Consider the following 22340-nt stretch of genomic DNA (forward strand, 5'->3'; position numbering starts at 1 on the left):
CTGCCACCTTATTTTGTCAGGGTTTCTGTGTTTCTTCCTTTTATTAAATGGATCTGTCATGCTTCCTGGCCTGTAGAGTAATAGCTTCATGAAGGAGACATCCTATGGTGCCCAGAAGCTCAAGACTCTTTACTCTCTAGTGTCTGGTTCTGCTTTGTGGAAACTACAGCTGTTGGTGTACTGGAGATGGGACCACCTTTCTGTCATCTGCAGTGCCAACAGTTTGCCTCAGCTACCTTTGTGATCTAAGCAGAAGCCTCCACTGGGATCACTGTGGGTGGGGCCACCCTTTGCCTGCCCTGCAGTGATGGTGGATCTTCAGGGTTAATGGGGTGGGTGGAATGGGATGTGCAGCACTGAGCATGGACACCCAGAGGGGGGTAGGAACTCTCAGGGCTGGCTCTGCAGACTCTTCCCCAGTTGGGCTGAAATAGGGCAAGAAAGCTGGTAGAGTCTCCCTCTACTTGCCAGGCAGCAAAGTCTGACACTGTTGCCGGGCTATGTGGGTTGGCTCCTGGCAGTGTGTCTTGAGCTATGCTGCCAGTGTTGGGGATGGAGCATCTGGGGCTCCCAAGAATTCCTGAACTGTTGGGCTGAGGGAGGGCTGGGAAGGTATCATCTACCTGCTCTTTCTTCTGAGGAGAGAGCTCCATCTATAGGGTTGTATTTGAATGTTCAATACAATTGGTATTGCTCCTTGAAATCTTCTGGAGGTTGACTCAGTTGGTGGGAATTGGAAGAATGGCATACAGCCTCCATTCCTTCCCATTAGTGACCTGAAACAGCAATCCATATTCAGAACAGAGAATCCCAGTATTTGGAGGACAAAGTCTCTATTACCCACTTGGCTCTACCAAGCCATACAAGAAATGTGGGCTGCTGTCCCCACAAATGCCTACCTTAGGGTTGGAGGTGGGTGGAAATAGGTAGCTGCCACCATCCTAATGGCTGAAATCAATAGAAATTAACTGCACTTTATCAGCCAAGTTGTTCTCTAGAAGCTGAAAATAAACTCCAGAGTTACAAAGTAGTCATTCATTTCAAACTGCTTCTGCCAGATTTTTGTCCAGCTAGAGAGATTCCTGCTACTTCCTACTCTACAATATTCCCTGACATCATTCCTATTTTATATTTTAAAAGGATAACTCTGGTTATATTGAATGTACACTATGTGAGCAGAAGAATGGACACAAAAAAGAAAGTTATTGAAGTAATTCAGATGATAGACCATGGTGACTCATACCAGAGTGGTGTAACAAGGATGTGATGAGGAGGTTCAAATTCTGGATATATTTTGAAGGTAAAGCCAAAGAATTTCCTAGTAGATTGAATGTGAGGAAAGAAAGAGTGAGAGAGATACAGGAGTCAAGATTAACTTCAAGATTTTTTATTTAGATTTTTTTTTAACTTCAAAGATTTTTGACTGAGGAATGAAGTTGCCATCAACTGAGATAGCAGAAATAACAAAAGTTAAGTTCTAGCATAGAGTTTGACGTGTCTATATGACATATATGTAGAAATATGAGTCTGAAGTTCAAGAGAGGTCTTATCTGGAAATACAAACTTGTGAATAATGACACATAGATGGAATTTAAAACCATAAGGCTATATAACATTACCAAGGAAGTGAGAATAGATAGGAAAGATGACAAAGACTAGAACTTTGGAACACTCTAACTTTAAGAAGTGAGGAAAAAAGAGAAGGAATTAGCAAAATAAACCAGAATGACCAGTGAGGTAGGAAAACTATCAAGGGAGTGTTATGTCTTAAATGAAAATTGAAGAAATTACTTCACAGAGGAGAGAGTAAGCAAAGCCCATGGAGTATTTCTGAGGACTGAAACTTGACCTTAGGATGGCACCATGTGAAGTTCACTGGTGATGTTAACAAGAGTAGCTCTGGTTTAGTGATGGGATGAAGGCCCCATTAGAATGGATTTAAAAGGGGGAAAGGAATTGCAGACAGTGGTGTAGAAAACAATTTTGAGGAAATTTGCTACAAAGAGCAAAAAACTGGGTAGGTTGTAGGGAAGTGGGTCAAGTGTAGGTGTTTTAGGATGGGAGAAATAATATATGTATGTTCATTAATTGGAAATAATCCAGTAGAGACTGTAAAATTGATGCTATAGAGGAGAAAGAAGAAGAACTGCTGTTGGAAAGATGCCCTTAAATAGGTGAGAGGTGATGACATTTAATAGCATGAGGGATGGACTTTTGATAGGAGTGTAGAAATTTCATTTGCTTCATAGGAAGGGCAAAATCCTCAGTGCAGATGCCAGTGGTGAGGGGAGACTAAGGAATTTCACTTCCCAGTGCTTGAATTTTTCTCAGTGAAGAGGAGAGCATCAGCTGAGAATGAAGACAGATGAAGGAAGTGAGACATGAATGAAAACAATTATGAGAGAGTTGTCTGGAATAGCAGGACAGTGAGCTGGATAAAGAATTCTACTACAATTGCAAATGCAATTAAAGTTCATTTGCAGTTGATGTTACGGGATTGAAATGAGTCCATCAGTAAGGTCACGTTCTATCACGTCCTATGGTCACAAAAATCACTGTTTCCTCTCCTAGAAGAGGATACATTTTAATTGCAGAAATAAGAGGCTTGGCCCCCATGAAAACACTGCAGGCATCAGGAAGGCACAGTGTGGTGTCTGGGGATCAGGAGAACTTGTGTTCCTGAAACCAGACCAGGAAGTCACAGCTGTCTTGCTGGCCTTAGCCCTGGGTGCATCCTGGGTGGGAGTGCTGCATCAGTGGGAAAGTCTCACCATACACCACTTTGCTTCACTGTTCTGCCCTTTGTTCTGAGAGCATAGGCTGAAGTCCTGATGAGGCAACTCTAAAGTGTGAGTAAGGATCCAAACACAGGGAAAAGAGGGTGTGAGGGAGCTTGTTGAGGCCTCATGTGTTACACCTGGGGAACCCACACACACATCTGACCTGTTGAGGAGAAGCTGGCACCATCACCCTCCAGTGGCTCTCAAAGGACAAAGTTCTGAGTTGGGCCAAGTTCCAACAATAATGATTATGCTATCTCTTTCCTTTAATTTCTAATTTAACTAACTTTATGGAGGTATAATTTATATGCTATACTCAATTAACTTCACTGAGGCATAATTTACAAGCTATGTACACAAAGCAATGTGTATATGTTTTTTGAGATAGCCTTTGAGATTCATCCATATTGTGGCTTATTGCTTTCTATTGATGATTTCTATCCCATTGAATAGCTATACCATAATTTATTTATCTATTGACCTATTGGTGGTCATTTGTGTTTTTTAAATTAATCAGCAGTTATTAAGTTTCATTAAGGTGCTGAGCTCAGCCTGGGGACACTGACTACCACTGTCCTGCACATCTGGCAAGAAAAATGAAGTCAGTAAATGGAATTTTTAACATTTGTCTCTTATACGTTGTCTTTAACCCAGGTTCCTCTTTCTGTAGTCTCTGCTGGCAAGTTCAGGCAGATGACAGAACAAATGGCCAAGCAGCCAGCCAGTAAGGTGTGATGGCAACTCTAAGACTGCCACAGAGACTTGGTTTGCCTGCTTGCTGTGCAGTTTATTTGTTTGTTTGAACACTTGGGTTTGTGTTGGTTATTTTTACATTGTGCATTAATATGGTTGCCCTACTTTTAATCTGGAATAGGGTCACTCAGGAGCTCTTGGTGATCCGCCAGGCAGCCCATTCAGTAAACTAGTTTGGGAAGCACTAGTGCATAGGAAGTCGAGCTCCACAGAGGCCTCAGGAGTGGGGTTGCACTTGCTTGGGACTCCAACCCTATTAACCCTGCACTATGACCCACTCAACAGGCACTTTGGAGAACATCAGAACTTGATAAAACTGCATCAGAGCCACTCTGAACACACATTTAAATTCTCCCATACAATTATATGTACTCTGTTAGAAAAATAAAGCCAGAGCAACTTTTGTCCCCAAATGCAAGGCGACCGCTTCATCTGCTACTCCAGAAAAGTATCTGCAGATCCTGTTCTCAGAGATAAAAGTGTCTGGGATTTAAAAGGAGATGGTACAATTTTTGCAAATCGTGCGTTTTGTACTTTATGGGAGATTTAAGGGATTTCTAAGGGTAACATTGACAATGTAGGAGTTTCACTTACATGATGGCTTGATATAAGATGCTATTCTATTGAGAACCTTTCCACTTACATACATGCTTACAATTTTATTATTTTGTTTCATCTTTACTCTCACCCTATGGGCAAACAGGGCAACTATTGGTATCCCATTTTGCAATGGAGACATCAAAACACAGTAATGAGCAGGGCTGGGAAAAGGGTGAGCAAGTGATGAGAGTCATTGCAAGTACACTGTGAGATACTGTCTTTATTTAAAATATTGATATTTTGTTCATCATGAGCTTTTTGTACTGACTTTGATTTTTTAAATATTGTGTTAAAATATGACTTACCCTGATTATGGAGTATTTTGCTCCCCAAGCTAGCACCTCAATTGCTTCACTTGAATTCCAGTTGTGCAGGCTGGATGGATTAGCTTGAATCCTGTGCAGTATTCATTTATTGCATGTGAAAAGAGATAAATGTCAGTAATTTTGTATGGGTCAACCTAATGGACCCTCCAAGGACAGAGTCCCAAGGGCTCCCACAGATCTCCATGCTTCATGTGACCGCTCATTATTCCGCGGATGTCCTCAGCTTGGCTGTACATCAGAACAACCCACAGGGCTTTTGTTAAAACGAGAATCTCAGTCTGAGGGTGAGGGAAGGGCATGTGTGTTTTCAAAAAGCTCCTCTGGTGACCTTTGGATGACAGCCTCTAAATCAAACTGGATTTAAACCAGGGGGTAGAGGCAGCAGGGTCCTGTATTCAAATTCTGATGTCATCACTTTCTAGCCACAAGATCTGAAGCAAGTTACAAGTTCTTGTGAGTGTTGAATAATGTATGTGAGTATCTAGTGCTTGACACCTGATAAATCCTGGATAACAGTTAATAGTTCTATGCGCTATTACTTAGTGTTGAGGGTCCAAGAAGTTAAGTGAATCACCCAACATCACACAGCAAGTTAATGAAAGGGTTGGGTTTGGGTCCCAGATCTGTCTGGCCCCACAGACAGAGCCAAAATGACTACACTTGATATCCACTAAATACTCCCTCCAAGGATGGCAGCACTTGGTAATAAGCACACAGCATTTTCCAAATGGCCCCTTCCAGACTGCCCTTGGTCAGAGCTTAGCTGAGCAGGCAGAGAAAGGAGGCAGTGCAGTGTGAGTGGGCAAGTCCATGGCTGGGGGATTTCCTCCCATGGGAGAAGCCCCTGTAGCCTCTCTCATCCTGAGTGGTCCACCCAAACACTTCTAACAGTTGCTGCCAGCTGCCTTCATTTCCTCACTTCTGATTCTCTCCTCTTAACCTTTTCTGTCCTGGATTCCGTTCCTAGCTCTCAACCCAAACCAGCAACTTCCTGAATGGTGAAATTGTGGGCTCCACTGGGGACCTCTGCCCTGCAGGGTGCTGCAGTAACTCACTTTTCTGAGTTTCTTTTCCCTTTTGCTTTCTGCCACACCACAAGCCAGAGAAAGTGACTTAGCTAGGCCCAGCTACATCTCCTGCCACAGCTCCTCTTCACCTCTTGCTTTTCATATAGCCGCAAAGTCTTCTGGTTCCTCTGCCCCTAAACTGTTCCTGCCTCTGTGAGGCTGAATTTGCCAGCTTTCTTACCTGCAAGGCCCTCTCCTTATCTCGCTCACCAGGTAACCCTCAGTCATCCATTCAACCAGATCTGATCACAAAGCTTTTTGTGTTGCTCCCACCCTTGCCTGCCTGCAGCCAGGGCACTTCTGCCCTCTCAGGCCACACTTAGCAGTGAGTTCCTAGCATTCAGTGGTATCCACATCCATTTCTGCACCCTGTACTGTGCACTTCTTGAGGGCAAACACCATTTCCTGCATCGCCCTGGAACCAGCAGGCACAGTGTCTCTGATGATAATAGTGACATGACGTTAGTGCTCATTGTCCACCAGGCACCATCCTAGCCACCTGTGGAAAAAGAGGAGATTCCTATAGCCAGGATTCTCACCGGGCCCTGGTTGCCTTGCTCCCTACACATGTGTGAGCAATACATTGTTATTGACGCTATATAAAGAGCTCCGCCATCGCTCTGGGCAGCTGTACAGCTGCAGGTCTGCACAGCTGCAGGAGAACAGAGGCTGGAGCGGTGGCTGCGCTGATGACAGAGACTGAGAGGGCTGCCAGGATGGGAGTCCCAGAGGCAGAGACCGGCCTGCTGCATGCAGACTCGCTCTGAGTGTATGGGATTCTAGTGATTGACCTGCCACTGTGGGAATTAAGTTAGATATAAACCCTTTCACCCCAAGAACATTCACTGTCATGTTTTTCAATCTCACTGAATCCATAGTGAACTTATCTGGGGCTAAAACCCATTGACAAGACACCACCTCACATGATTTAATGTATTTAATCTGCACAACAAACATTACCATCTTCCTTATTTTCCAAATAAGGAAAGTAAGGCACTCAAAGTTTACATGACTTGCCCACAGTCACGCCACTGCCACATGGGGGAGGTGGATTGAGCTCCTAGTGTCTGTGCCTTAACTGGCATGCTATACAACCTCCCTGATAAAGAATGCCAGAGACGGAGATGGGGAAAGGCTTCTCCCTTTCTTCTTCAAGAAGCACGGTTCTCCCTGGGGCCAGAGCAAGCACATATGTGCGTGCACACACAGACAGCATGGGAAAAGTACAAGGGGAAGTATAATTACATGCTTTGAGTGTGGTATACAGTGGCACTCCTCCAGCTTTGTTGGGTACATGCATCACCTGGGGATCTTGTTAAAGTATGGATTTGGATTCAGTCTATATGGGATGGGACCTGAAACTGCATCTCTGTTTCCCAGGTGACACTGATGCTGCTGACCCACGGTCTGCACTTGGAGGAGCAATGATGAACCCTAAGAGTTGAAGGAGGTCAGAGGAGGGAGATTTAAGTGTGGGCTGGGGAGGTCCTGGGACAGAGAGCTGGGTCTGGGACACTAGCAGGGCTTGGAGATACAGAGGTGGGGGTAGGAAACCATCCTCCCCAGGATCATTCAACTCCATGCTCTCAGGGGCCTGGAAACAAGGGTAGTTTCAAGGACCTGTGACTTGTGCCTCAGAGCCACCTCCATCCCCACTTAACAAGCAGCTGCACTGAGCAGGAGTGCCACATGTGAATAGCCCATTTTTGAGAAATGTCTAATCCCAATGATGTCAGGAAGTATTTTGCAATTTCAGAAATCAGAGCCCAAGAAAGTTCTGTGTGCTCTACAACTGATTACACCAGTTAAATGGAAACAATCTTTCCCTGAGTGGTTCCGCTTAAGGCGAGCATTTCTGCTGGCTTCAGTACTTTGGCCAACTATAAAGCTTAGCAATGGAAAATAAGGTAATTCTCAAGGAGGAAGAGTTCTTGGTCAGCACCAGATAAAGAGCAGCTTTCAACCAAATCATGTTGCCTACAGTGGAGAGCTTTGAAATTAATGGTAATGTATTACCTCTCAATAATGACATTGCCTGGTTTTGTAGTTTTTCTCTTGGTGACATGAGAATGGCCAAGTCAACAGAAAGACTGTTTTCACCATGACTCCCACTAATACATTTCTGGAATGCTTTGGTCTAGATTGTATGTAATTCTAGTAATGGTGCTGTACCTTCAGCATATTGTTGGGTTTGGGGTCTTTTCCTCTGCTTCAAAATTTGTTTAAATTGTATTTAAATTTTTCCCTTAGATTAATTTCATTATATGTCCCTCCTTTTCATTGGTATCTTATTCTGACACATAGGTTGTATTATGAGATGGCAATGCAAAACAAGAGGGATGAAAAGGTTCCACAAAACTGAAGCCAAGTGCCACATATTTATTCAAGACAATTGCTGTATATTCTTTAACGTGACTTCTGTTAAAACTGACGTGCTAATTGGGGAGTGTTTTTTTTCTCCATTTCTTGTTTTTCTCCACTTCAAAATTTGTTTAAATTGTATTTAAATTTTTTTTAAATTTAAATTGTATTTAAATTAGCTAGGATATGCTAGTAGTTTCATAATTAGTTTGTCTTAGATTAAATCCATGTTTTAAAAATTCAGTCAGTTCTGTTGCCTTTATTTTCTCCCTCACAGTTCACAGGTGATGCATTTTTTAAGTAGTTTAGAATTTTTAACATTTAAAGTAATGGGTTAGTGTTTTCCACAGGGATCTCTGATTTCCCATTCTACAATGTCCTTTAGAAGCATCTTCCAAGTCCATCAGTCATTCTCAGTCCTGGTGTTTTCTGGAAGATGTAGGTTCAGTAAAAATTGCAGCTCTGTCCCCTGGCCTGACTGTCATTCTCACCCAGCATCTGTACAGGTGACTGGCTAGAATTTATGAGGGTATAAATATGAAGGTCTGATGTTCTGCCTTTAAGAATTTACAGTGTGGTATCAGAGAAGGCATGAGTGCAAATGACTTTAATAAGTGTTGACTATTCAGGACTTTGGGGAATATAACATTTTAATATAATTTTTTAAGATACTGAAATGTTCAAGCAAAGTCAGCTGATCAAACATATTCAGCACCTCCTACTTACTGGGTACTGCTCTCGGCACTGAGGGGACAGACAAGAATAAATAACTGATATCCTCAGGGAGCCCATGGTCATGTCAGAATTGGCAAGAGGATGTCAGGGTCAGCCCACCCTAAACTATGTCTATATAATTTGTCACCAGCTGTGACTAAGCTATGCATAGGACATCATGGTGTGGAGCCCTGGAGATTAGAGTTGAGACCTCTTCTAAATTTTAAAGAATAAAGGGGTCAGTTGGAGAAAGGAGATGGTGGCTGGGGCAGGGGCAGGGACAAGGCACCACATGTTTATGATATATTCACAAGGCCTGTTCAGAGAAATACAGATAGTTCCACATGGTTGGGCCAAATTGGGTGGGGAATCTCAGGAGGGATTGAGAACATGATCAATCAATTTGGACTTTATCCTGAGGGCAATGGGGAGCTCTGAAGGGGTTAGGTTGGGTTTACATTTGAAATCGCTCACTATCATAGATGGGGACAAGCTAGAAAGAGTACTGATGAGGACGGAGAGGAGCATGGCAGTGAGAGATGATGCAAGGCAGTAGCTGTAAGAAAAGAGAAGTGAGAATGCTCTGGAGAAATATTCAAAATCACATCAGTAGGACTGTAGGGACAAGGTAAACAAGGGAAATACAAGCATCAAGGGTGAATCTTAAATTTCTGACTTGGGTTATGCATGCCACTAACAAAAAATCTAACCAATAAACAAAATTGCTCCAGTTAAATGGAAGGCACATTTTCTTAAATGTATCACAGACAAAGGTCATGAAACATATAGAACTTTCTAGATGAGTTTCATTATGGACAATACTCACTATGAGACTCTGTAACATAGTGACCCCTTCAGGGCTTACCGAAATGAAGAAAACTACTTGCTTCAGCACCAAATGGCTCCAGGTTTATCTATCTATCATCTATGTATTTAAGATAGTTTTCCAGGGTGGCTTGTACTGCTCCCCATTTCTGTAATTTTGTTATTTAAATAAAAATATATTAATAGAATTACACAGTATGTAACTTTTTTAAGACTGACAATTTTCATACAGTGAATTCCCTTGGGATCCTTCCAAGCTGTTTTATGCATCAATAGTTGGTTATTATTATTACTAATAAGTATAAGTCCATGATATGAATGTGCCACAGTTTATTTAGCCATTCATCCATTGAAAAACATTTGGCTTGTTTCCAGATTTTAACTACTACAAATAAAGCTGCTATGACCATTTATGTAGAAGTTTTTGTGTGAGCATATGCTTTCATTTCCCTAGGGTAAATGTCCAAAAGTGCAGTTGCTGAGTTCTAGGAGAGTGCTTGGTCTTCCAAGAAGCAACTGATCTATTTTTCCAGTGTGGATGTCCCATTTTACATTCCCACCAACAATGTAAAGTTGATACAGTTTCTCTGCATCCTTGCCAACAACCAGGATTATTATTATTTTTACTTTAGCCATTCTGATAGGTGTATGATTGTAATATCTCATTGTGATTTTACTTTGCGTTTTCCTAATGACTAATGAAATTGAGTATCTTTCCATGTGCTAACTTGCAATTTGTATATCCTCTTCAGTGAAGTCTTTTCATGTCTTTTGTCAATGGTTTAATTGTATTATTTGGTTTTTTTACTGTTCAGTTTTGAGAGTTCTTTATATATTCAAAATACAAGTCTTTTGCTGGATATGAGATTTGCAAATATTCTCTCTCATAACTTGTCTTTTCATCCTCTTTTATAAAGAAAGTATTTAATTCTATTGAGGTCCAGCTTATCAGTTTTTCCTTTTATGGATTGTGCTTTTGGTGTCAAATTTAAAAACTCTTCTCCGAGTCCTAGGTCCTGAAGATTTTCTTGCATGTTTAATTCTTTTTTTAAAATAAAGTATCATTTATACACAATCTTTCATTGGTTTCAAATACACAGCATTTACCCAATATTATCAAATCCTCACCCCTTCCAGTGCAGTCAGTGTCTATCAACATAGTAAGATATTACAGAATCATTAACTGTATTCTCTGGGCTCTACTACCATCCCTGTAACCAACCTATGTTGTGATTGTGAATGATTGTGCTTGTTGATGCCCTTCCCCATCCCCCCACCACCCTCCTCAACTCCTCCCCTTTGGTAACCACTGGTCCCTTCTCGGTGACTCTGAGTCTACTACTATTTTGTTCCTTCTGTTTTGCTTTGTTTTAATATTCTACAAATAAGTGAAATCATTTGGTATTTATCTTTCTTTGCTTTGCTTATTCCACTGAGCACAATACCCTCTAGCTCCATCCATGTTGTTGCAAATGGTAGAATTCGTTTTCTTCTTATGACTGAATATCCACTGTGTATATGTATTACTTCTTTATCCATTCATCTATGGATGGGCACTTAGGTTGCTTCCATATCTTGGCTACTATAAATAGTGCTGCAATAAACATAGGGGTGCATATATATTTAGAATCAGGGATCGTGTTTTCTTTGGGTAAATTCCTAAGAGTGGAATTCCTGGGTCAAATGGTATTTCTATTTTTAGTTTTTTGTATCAAATACAAAAATTCCATCCTGCCTTCCACAGTGGTTGCACCAATTTATCTTCCCACAAACAGTGTAGGAGGGTTCCCCTTTCTCTGCATCCTCACCAGCATTTGATGTTGTTTCTTGTCTTTTAGATAGTGGCCATTCTAACTGATGTGAGGTGATATCTCATTGTGGTTTTAATTTCCATTTTTCAGCAGTGTGGAGCATCTTTTCATGTGCCTGTTGGCCATTTTTATTTCTTCTTTGGAGAAGTGTCTGTTCAGGTCCTCTGCCCATTTCTTAATCAGGTTAGTTATTTCTTGGGTGTGGAGGTTATGAGTTCTTTATGTTTTGGTTGTTAACACTTTACCAGATGAGTCATTGCTGAATATATTTTCCCATACTGTAGAATGTCTTTTTGTTCTGCTGATGGTGTCCTTTGCTGTACAGAAGCTTTTTAGTTTGATATAGTCCCACTTGTTCTTTTTTTATTTTGTTTCCCTTGCCCGAGAATATGTGTTCAGGAAAAAGTTGCTCATTTTTATATTCAGGAAATTTTTGCCTATCTTTTCTTCTGAGAGTTTTATGGTTTCATGATTTATTAGGTCTTTGATCCATTTCAAGTTTACTTTTGTGTATGAGGTTAGACAATAATCCAGTTTCATTCTCTTACATGTAGTGGTCCAGTTTTCCCAGCACCAGTTGTTGAGGAGGCTGTCTTTTCCCAATTGTATATTCATGGCTCTTTTATCAAGTATTAATTGACAATATAAGCATGGGTTTATATCTGGGCTATCTATTCTGTTCCATTGATCTATGGGTCTGTCTTTGTGCCAGTACCATATTGTTATAATTACTGTTGCTTTGTAGTAGAGCTTGAAGTCAGGGAGCATAATCCCCCCAGTTTTGTTCTTCCTTCTTAGGATTGCTTTGGCTATTTTGGATCTTCTGTGGTTCCCTATGAATTTTATAACTATATGTTCATCAGGGATGATGTGATTTTCTTTATTGTGGTGTCTTTGTCTTGTTTTGGTATTAGAGTGATGCTGGCCTTGTAGAATGAGTTTGGAAGTATTCCCTCCTTTTCTAGTTTCTGTAATACTTTAAGAAGAATTGGTATTAGCTCTTCTTTAAATGTTTGATAAAATTCAACCATGAAGCCATCTGTACAAGAGTTTTGTTTTATGTAGTTTTTTGATTACCAGTTTAATTTCATTGCTCATAATTGGTCTGTTCAGATTTGCTGTTTCTTCTTGAGTCAGTATTGGAAGGTTGTATTTTTCTAGAGAGTTGTCCATTTCTTCTAGGTGTTCCAATTTATTGGTATATAACTTCACATTATTCTCTCATAATTATTTGTATTTGTGTTTTATCTGTTGTGATTATTCCTTTTTCATTACTGGTTTTGTTTATGTATGCACACTCTTTTTTTCTTGATAAGTCTGCCTAGAGGGTTATCTATTTTGTTTGTTTTCTCAAAGAACCAGCTCCTGGTTTCATTGATTCTTTTTATTGTTTTATTCTTCTTTATTTTATTTATTTCTGCTCTGATCTTTATTATGTCCCTCCTTCTACTAAATTTGGGATTCATTTGTTCTTCTCTTCCCAGTTTATTTAATTGTGATTTTTTACTATTTACTTGGGATTCTTTTTATTTCTTGATGTAGGCCTGTATTGCTATGTACTTTCTTTTCCTCTTAGAACTACCTTTGCAGCATTGCACAGATTTGGGGCTGTTGAATTATTGTTTTCATTTGCCTCCATATATTGTTTGATTTCTGTTTTAATTTGGTCATTGGCCCACTGATTATTTAGAAGCATATTTATCTTCCATGTATTTGTAGGCTTTTCTGTTTTCTTTGTGTAATTTATTTCTAGTTTCACACCACTGTAGTCTGAGAAGCTGCCTGAAGCAATTTCAATCTTTTTAAATTTACTGGGGCTCTTTTTTGTGACCTAATATGTGATCTATTCTGGAGAACATTCCATGTACACTTGAGAAAAATGTGTATCCTGCTGCTTTTGGGTGGAATGTTCTGTAGATATCTGTTAAGTCCATCTGATCTAATGTATTGTTCAGTGCCTCTGTTTCCTTACTTATTTTCTGTCTGGTTAATGTGCTGTTGATGTGAGTGGTGTGTTAAAGTCTCCTAAAATGAATGTGCTGCCATCTATTTCTCCCTTTAATTCTGTTAGTATATGTTTTATATATTCAGGTGCTCTTATTTGGATGTGTAGATATTTATAATAGTTATGTCCTCTTGTTGGACTGACCCCTTTATCATTATGTAATGTCCTTCTTTGTCTCTCGTTACTTTCTTTGTTTTGAAATCTATTTTGTCTGATATAAATACTGCTAACCCTGCTTTTTTCTCCCTATTATTTGCATGAACTATCTTTTTCCATCCCTTAGGTTCAAGGCTTCCTTACTATATAACAGTCTATCTCAAACTGCTGATTACTCTATTTCAAACAAATCTAAAGGTACTTTCCCATCCCTTTCTTCTTCCTCCTCCACACTTTATGTGTCATATTTTGTATATCCCTTGACTGATTTTGTGAGTAGTTGATTTAATTTCATATATTCTTGGAAATTAATTTGTCTACTACCTTTACTGTGGATTTATTTTCGCTGGTGAAAGGTATTTAGCCTGAGGAGCACTTCCATTTACAGCAGTCCTTTTAACATATCCTGTAGGGCTGGCTTAGTGGTGGCTAATTCCTTCAACTTCTGTTAATTTGAAAATTGTTTAAGCCCTGCTTCAAATATAAGTGATAATCTTACTGGTTACAGAATTCTTGGTTGAAGGTCTTTCTGCTTCAGTGCTTTAAATATTTCATTCCACTCCCTTCAGGCCTGTAAAGTTTTTGCTGAGAAGTCTGCTGATAGCCTGATAGGGTTTCCTTTATAAATAATCCTTTTTCTCTCTCTGGCTGCTTTCAATACTCTCCTTATCCTTGATCTTTGCCATTTTACTTATTATATGCCTTGGTGTTGTCTTCCTGTGGTGCATTTTATTAGGGGCTCTCTGTGCTTCAATGACCTGAGTATCTATTTCCTTCCCCAGATTGGGGAAGTTTTCAACAATTATTTCCTCAAAGAGACTTTCTATCCCTTCATCTCCCTCGTCTTCCTCTGGTACCCCTATTATGCAAACATTCTTCCATTTGAATTGGTCACACAACTCTATCATTCTTTCCTAGAGATCCTTTTATCTCTCTGATTTTTGGATCCATTGTTTTCTTGTTCCCTAATCATTTACAACTTGTTCAAGCTGTGAAAGTCTAATGTTAAATCCCTCCATTGTATGTCTCATTTCAGATACTGTATTCTTCAGCTCTGAGTGGCTTTTCTGTTGAGGTCCTTTATGAGATCTTGAATACTTTTCTGTAGGTCAGTGAGCATGTTTATGACTATTACTTTGAAGTCTTTATCAAGATGTTTGGTAATTTCACTTTCATTCAGCCCTTTTTATGATGTTTTGTCTTGTAGTTTCAGGTTGGCTGTTTGCTTCAGCCACACATTTGAATCAGCACAGACATCTCTGCTGGAGTTGCTGTGGTCAGAGCCACCCTCTGCCTGGGCTGCAGCAGTGGGGAGGGATGCAGGGTTAATGGAGTGTGCAGGTTATTGTGTTTGTCTGCCCAGGCCTGTTGCATAGGATCTGGCTCCCCCAGGTAGGAAGAAGCTCCTGGGAATGGTTCCTGCAGGCGTTTCCCTGGCTGGGCCAAAACAGGACTGAGAAAGCTGGGAGGGTCTCCCTTTGCCTACCTGGCAGCAAAGTCTGACACCAGTGCTGGGCTAAGTGGGCCATCAGCTGGTCATGCATGCAGGGAGAAGCCTTAGTGCAGCACCACTGAAGTTGCTGTGGGTGGAGCTACCCTCTGCCTGGCCTGCAGCAATGGTGGGGGCTGCAGGTGGGCAGGACCAGTACCTGCCAGGAGGAAGGAGCTTGCCAGGCTGACTCCCACAGGCAATTTCTTGGCTGGGCCAAGATGGGACCAAGAAAGCTGGGAGGGTCTCCCTCTGCCTATGTGGCAGCAAAGTCTGACACCATTGCTTAGTCAAGTGGGCTATCTGCAGGCTGCACACCTCAGAAAGGAGCCTCAGGCCTGCATTGCCTGTGAGGGTAATGGAGCATCTGGGGTTCCCAAGAGTTCCCAATCTGTTTGGGTAGGGGTGGTGGGCTGGGGAGGTATTGTCCACTTGCCCATTCTCCTGAGCAGAGAGCTCTGTGTAACCCTCGCCCCTCTGGCATTCCTCCTGCTGCTGGGAAGTCTTTCAAACTGCCCACTTTGCTTATGTCTTGTGGGCCAGTAGGGCAGTCTGTTCTCCACAAGCTGCTGCAATCTCTGACTTCCTGTTCTGCCTGTCTTTGTTGCCCAGCCCCAGTAATCACTAGAGCACCATGTGATGTGGGTACATGCTCCTGGAGCAGACCTCCAGGGTGAGGTATTCAGTAATCCTGGGCTCCTACTCCCTCCCTGTTCCTTTCCTCTTCCTCATGCATGTGGATTGAGTTGGGGGCATGGCTTGGGTTTCACTGGGTCTTGGCTTTGCCCTTTTACTCTTTCCTGTGAGGTCTTTTCCTCTTTCCCAGATGTAGGTAGCCAGTACTGCAATCTTCAGGTCATTTTCAGGTTTAATAGTATTTGCTGTATTTTCGTGTTTTATGGGTTTTGGGGAGGAGGTTTTCACCTTGCCTTCTTACTCCACCATCTTTTTTCCCAGTGACTCTTTTGTATGTTTAATTCTAAAAGTTTTATAGCTTCACATTTTACCATTAAGTCCATGATTCATTTTGAGTTGATTTGTCACATAAGATCTGAAGTTTAGGTCATGATTTGTTTATTTATTTTGCCTATGGACGTCCAATTGCTCTGATACCATTTGCTGAAAAGGCTATCCTTTCTCCATTAAATTACTTTTGTACCTTTGTCAAAAATCAGTTGGATATACTGTGTAGGTCCATTTCTGCCTTCTTTATTCTGTTCCATTCATCTATATGTCTATCCCTACATCAGTACCACACTGTCTTGATTACTGTAGATTTATTGTAAGCCTTAACATCAAGTAGAATTATTCCTCACACTTTATTCTTTTTTTCCAAGAGTCTTTTAGTATTCTACAGCTTGTACCTCTCCAAATAAATCTTAGTATAAGCTTATCTATAGCTACAGAAAATCTTTCTGAGATTTTGTAGGAATTGTGTTATTGCTATGGATCAATTTTAGGAGAATTTACACTTTTACTATGGTCAGTGTTACAATCCATGAATGAACGAGGTATGTCTCTACATGTTTTTTAGGTCTTTGGTTTATTTTTAAATCACGATTTTGTAATTTTCAGCATACAGATCCTATATACATGTTAAATTTATACTTAAATATTTCATTTTCTTTGGAACAATTATAAATGCTACTGTGTTTTAATTTTGATTTCTGTATATGGAATATGATTGAGTAACAGAGCAAGGAAAGACATCCTTGCCTTGTTCCCAATCTTGTATTCTGTCTCACCTTTAAGTATAATATTAGCTTTAGATATTTTATAGATGCTCTTTTTTTTTAAGTTGAGGGAATTAGCCTCTATTTCCAGTTTGCTGAGAATTATTATTATGGATTTTTTATTTATTATGTGAGTTTTTATTATTAATTGGATTTTGTCAGTTGCTTTTTCTGTATCAATTATATGATTGCATGATTTTCCTTAAGCTTGTTAGTATAGTAGATCATACTGATTGATTTTTGCATATTGTACATACCTGGAAATCCCACTCATACATGGTATATAAATTCTTTTTATATATTGCTTGATATGTTTTCCTAATATTTTGTTGAGAATTTTTGTGTCAAATTTCTGAGAGATACTGACCTTTAGTTTAGTTTTTTTTTTTTTGTACTCTTTGTCTGGTTTTCATATCAAGATGATCCTAACCTCATAAATGAGGTAAGGAGTGTTTTCTGTTCTTCTTTTACCTATAAGAGATTGTGCAAAATTGGTGCTAGTTCTTTTTAAAATGTTTGTTAGGATATTCCAATAAAATAATCTGGGTCTGTATATTCCTTTCTCAGGAGATTTTAATTACAAATTTAATTTATTTGATAGTTATATATTCATATTATCTATTTAATATTGGTTGAGTTTTGATAGTTTTTAGTTTTTGAGAAATTTGCCCATTTCTTGTATGTCATGAGCATAACATTAGTAATAGTATTTTCTTATTTTCTTTTTAATGGCTGCAGGATCTGTGGTAATATTCTCTGTTTCATTCTTGATAATGGTGATTCATGTCTTTTTAAAAATCTTTATCAGTGTTGCTAGAGCTTTATCAATTTTATTGATATCCTTCATAGAACCAGTATTTTGTTTTACTGATTTTCTCTCTTATCTCTACTTTAAATCTCATTGATTTCCTTCTCTGATCTTTATTGTATCCCTCTCAGTGCTGCTTTAGCCAAATCCCATAATTTGATATGTGGTATTCTCACTTTCATTCAGTTCTTATTTTTTAAATTTTTTCTTTGAGACTTTCTCTATGGCCCATGCATTATTTAGAAGCTTAAAAATTTTTAAATTTCCAAGTGTTTAGAGATTTTCCTATTATTTATCTGTTTTGATTCTATTGCCAGAAAACATACTCTTTATGACTTTTTTGTTGAGGCTTGTGAATATTCGGTGCATGCATGGAAAGAATGTGTATTCTGCTATATTGCATGGAATATTCTATAAACATTGATCTGATCCTGTTGGTTTATGATATTGTTCAGTTCTTCTATACTTTTGCTGAGTTTCTATCAATTGTTGAAGGTGGGATATTAAAGCCCCAATTATAATTGTGGGTTTATCTATTTCTACTTTCAGTTGTACCAATTTTGCTTCATGTGAACACTCTATTGTTCGTAGTTGAGTCATGCTTTTCAATTCACTTTGCCAATATCTGCCTTGTAAGTGTTATATTTACACCATTTACATTAAGGTAATTATTGACATCTTAACTCTTTTATATACTATTTTGTTTTGTATTTTCTATATGTTCCTTCTGTTTTCCATTACCAGTTTCTTTTTTCCTACCCTCCTGTGGGGTTACTTACACATATTTTTTATTCCATTTTGATTTATTGATTGATTTTCTTTTTAGTTCATCACTTTGAATAGTTTTCTTAGTGGTTCCTCTAGGCATTACAGTATACATATGTAATTTATCACATTCTCCTGGTGTCAGCATTTTACCACTTTGAGTCAAGTATAGAAATCTTAATTCCATTTATGTCCTTTGACACTTTCCATTTTTTAAATATAACTATCTTAGCTATTTCTTCTACATGCACTGAGTACCACACAAGACTGTATTATAATTTTCATTTAACCATCAAATAGGATTTTAAAAAATTATAAGGAGGACGGTCTAAACATATCTGTATATTTACCCATTCCTTTTTTTTCCCTGTTCTTCCTTTTTTAATGTGCCAAGACTTCTTCTACTACAATTTCCTTTCTGTTTGAAGAACTTCTTTTAGCCATTCTTTAAAGATAGATCTACTAGCAATAACTTCATCTGAGAATTTCTTTATTCCCATTCATTCTTAAGGGATATTTTCATTGGACATAGAATTCATCATCTATTATTCATTTATTCAGCACTTGAAAATGTTATATAACTTCCATCTGATCTCCATGGTTTCACGTGAGAAAGTTGCTGTCATTCAAATTGGTATGCCTTTATAGGTAATATGCCATTTTTCTCTTGGCTGCTTTCCAGATTTCTTCTTTTTCTTTAGATTTTTATTTGTATTTGTATCTAGAATATTTTTCAGATTTTTACTTGTGATGTGTCTTGATATTGATTTATTTGCATTTATCATGTTTAGAAGTGCCTCAACTTCTTGAATGTGTAGGTTATGACTTTAATCACATTTGAGATGTTTTCATCCACAATTATTTTTTGAATATTTTTTCAGCCTCACATTCTGAGACTTCAATGATGTGAACATTATACATTTTTTGTTGATGCACAGGTTTCTGAGGCTCTGTACATTTTTTAGTTGATTTTCTCTGTTTTCAGATAGGATAATCTCTATTCTTCCATTATTTAGATCATTGATTCTTTCCTTTGTCATATTTACCACACTTTGAGTCTATCTAGTGAAATTTTTTTTAGTTTGGTGTTTTTAAGTTCTATAATTTCTGTTTGGTTCTTTTTATATCATATATTTTTTGTTTGAGATTTCAAACATAAATAGATCTCAAATATCCATTATTTGAAATTTAAACAAAGTTTTTATTTGTTTCAAGAGTATTTGTAATTGCTCATTAAAGCATTTTTGTTATGGCTGCTTTAAAATCCTTACTGAATAATTCCAGTGTCTGTGTCATCTCAGTGTTGACATCTATTGATTGTCTATTCTCATTCACGTTCTTATTTTCTCTGTTCTTGGTATGATGAGTGATTTTCTATTGTATCATGAACATTTTATGTAGTATGTTAAGAGAATCTGGATTCTATTTAAATCTTCTTTAATAGAAAGTCACACTGTTTAAATTTATCACATTGATTCTAGCCAACTTTTGTGGACTGTGATTCCCATAACAATTTAGTTTTCTGAGCCCTGTCTATGCTATTCTGATCTGCTTTGTTCATCTAATGCTCCCTGCTGGTGCTGCACTGGCAGGAGAGTTGGGGAGAAGGTATTTCTTCAGGGTGCCAGTGTTGTTAGGTGTGGGGTGGAAGACATCAAGCCCACAGAGTATAAACCACTTCCCTGGGCCTGCACACCAGTGGACCATTGCTGGAGGTATCTTCTCAACCTTTACTAGTTACAGCTGGAGAAATATACACCACACCAAGCCACTTTCTGCCACTGTGTGAGGGTTAGGATATGGCAGGCCTAGGAACCCTAGGGTTTGTCTACAGCCTTTTTTCTTCATTGAGATATTTTATGGAATTGAAATCTTATTTCCCTCTGAAGCCCTATTTTCACTGTGAGTCAAGCTATCAAATTTCTTAAAACTGCTTTCCTAAAATCTTCACCCAGACAGTAGTTCACTCCAGGGAGTAAATCTTCACTGTAATTTATGCCAGCGAATCTCATTCTTATTCACCTAGAGCTTTTTTCATTTTCTCACCTTAAACAATTCCTCCTCATTGGAATCCAGAATGGAATAGATGCTCCTTTGCAGTTTCTTCTACCAACTGCAAGAGATGAAACGAACAGTGTAGAAGGTAAAGAATTTATTAGATCCTCAGCTTTGTACAAACAAAGTGAGTTAGATAATGCCCACAGATTCAAAATTCCAAGTTTCTAAAATACGTGCCTCTATGCCAGGTGATAGCTTTGACTTACAAAAACATCTGGGCCTGAGTAGATATCCATGAATATGCATCACACCACCGTGTCTGTTTTTCCTCATTATCCTTACTCAGTTGCCTTCTAGCATGCTCTTGCCATCTTGTTTGAAAATATCTGTATCTCCATGATGTCCCTCACTGCCACCCAGCCTCTCTGAAGTATAGTTTTTCTTTCTATTCCTATCACATGTCATGTTTCATCAAGTTTAGTGCTCTTTATGAGACTGTATTCACCATCCACCATCTTCTGTTAAATATGAGGCTTCCTTTGTATGTTACCCATCCTTACCATGATGTTTGTATAGATACCTGAGGTCCTAAGTTGCATTCCCAATACTCTCCCAACACATCTAAACTGATAGTGTTCAACCCTGCACATGTTCAGCACCCAAACCTCTGCAGCCACTCCTGCATCCAATAAGTCATCATCTTTTCAGCACATACTGTGTACTAGACACTATCTTGATGTTGGAATACAGCCCAAGAAGCTTCTAGACCATTTGGGGGAGACTGAGGCATAAATAGACACAATTCAGTGTGATTGTTGCCATGGCAGAATGATGAGAGGAAGCACTACAGGGTCACACCCAGCCCTGGGGAGCCAGAGAATGTATCTTGGAGCAGAAGCTCCATTGCTCCCAAAGAAAGAGTAGGAATTAGTCATGTGGAAGGGAGGAGGGGGGACTTTGTATTCAGAGTAAATATATTGCCTGAAACAAAAGGGTGTAACCACAAGTGGTCTGGCCTGCACAGCAACAGGGTGGCTGGTTAGCAGTAAGGCTTCACCAGCCAGCTGGAGAATTGTTTGTCCTAAGTGCAGACAGCAGCCACTGAAGGGCTGAAGGCAGAAGAATGACTTGGCCAGGTTGTGTGTTAGCTCACTCAGGCTGCTGTGTGGGCCTCAGTTCAGCGGGTACAATGGGGGTGACACTGTGCTAGATGGAGCATAACCAAATGCCACCAAGGAACCATGCAACCCAAAACCACTCCTCTTAGCACAGCCAAAGCTATTTCTGGACTTCTATGCATTAGGCAATGCTAGAGCAGGAGTTCCTGTTCTGCAAGTGACTGGAAGGAATATCAGCAGGGTAACACAGGTCTCACAGGTGATGGAAAAAAGACCCAAGGTTCATACACATTTATTACAGTATTCAACTAAAAAAAAACCCACCCTCACCTGTCATAAAGCAAAAACGGTGCTCACAACCTACTCTCCTGCCTTGGGCTGCTCACTTATGATCTGTTTTCCTTCTCATCTGCCCTTAGGGTTCATTTTAACTGCATTTTCCCAGAGCAAAAAGTAATGTAGGCTAATGAGGAGGCTCAGGCCTTGGAGTTAGATGGACTTGAAGCCACTGTGTTTCCTTAACATCCCTGAACCCCAGGTCCCTCCTCTGTAGAAAGGGATGATCACACCCATCTTGCAGGATTGATGCAAGGACTGGAGATGATAATCGTCAGTGCGTGGCCGAGAGTAGGTCACTCAGTTAATGGGAGAGGTGGGAAATGCAGCACTTTCTGCACACTGGGTCCCTGCCTATGGTGCCCCTAAACAGGGAGATAGTTGGCATGGGGGAAAAACTGGAGTTGGAAACATTGCTGTCTCTTTTGTAATGCCCCAAACTGGAATCAGCTTATCAGTGGGGGAATAGTTGCAAGAATTGTGACTTCTGTAAAAGAATATTAGGCAGCTATTAAAAAGAATAGTTAAATCTCTCTACAAATAAAACTAGAAGAATATCTATGACAAATCATTCATTGTAGAAAGCAGTGTGCTGTATTATATGTAGCATGATATCATTTGTATAAAATTAAAAGAAAAACAAGTCTCTCCAGGACTATATATGTTTGTAAATTTTGAAGAACAAGGAGAAAAGG

General features: G+C 39.4%; 1 protein-coding gene across 1 annotated transcript in view; it reads left to right on the forward strand.

The window, feature by feature from the left end:
- Positions 1-7403: 7403 nt before the first annotated feature.
- MARCO (macrophage receptor with collagenous structure) overlaps positions 7404-22340 on the forward strand; it is a 38832-nt gene continuing 23895 nt past the window's right edge. Inside the window, exon 1 of the mRNA XM_057505687.1 lies at positions 7404-7530. Within this exon, the coding sequence (XP_057361670.1) occupies positions 7497-7530 (34 nt within the window). The 5' untranslated portion in view covers positions 7404-7496. The remainder of the gene's footprint in view (positions 7531-22340) is intronic.

This window comes from Manis pentadactyla, chromosome 8 (assembly GCF_030020395.1).
Source record: "Manis pentadactyla isolate mManPen7 chromosome 8, mManPen7.hap1, whole genome shotgun sequence".
NCBI lineage: Eukaryota > Metazoa > Chordata > Mammalia > Pholidota > Manidae > Manis > Manis pentadactyla.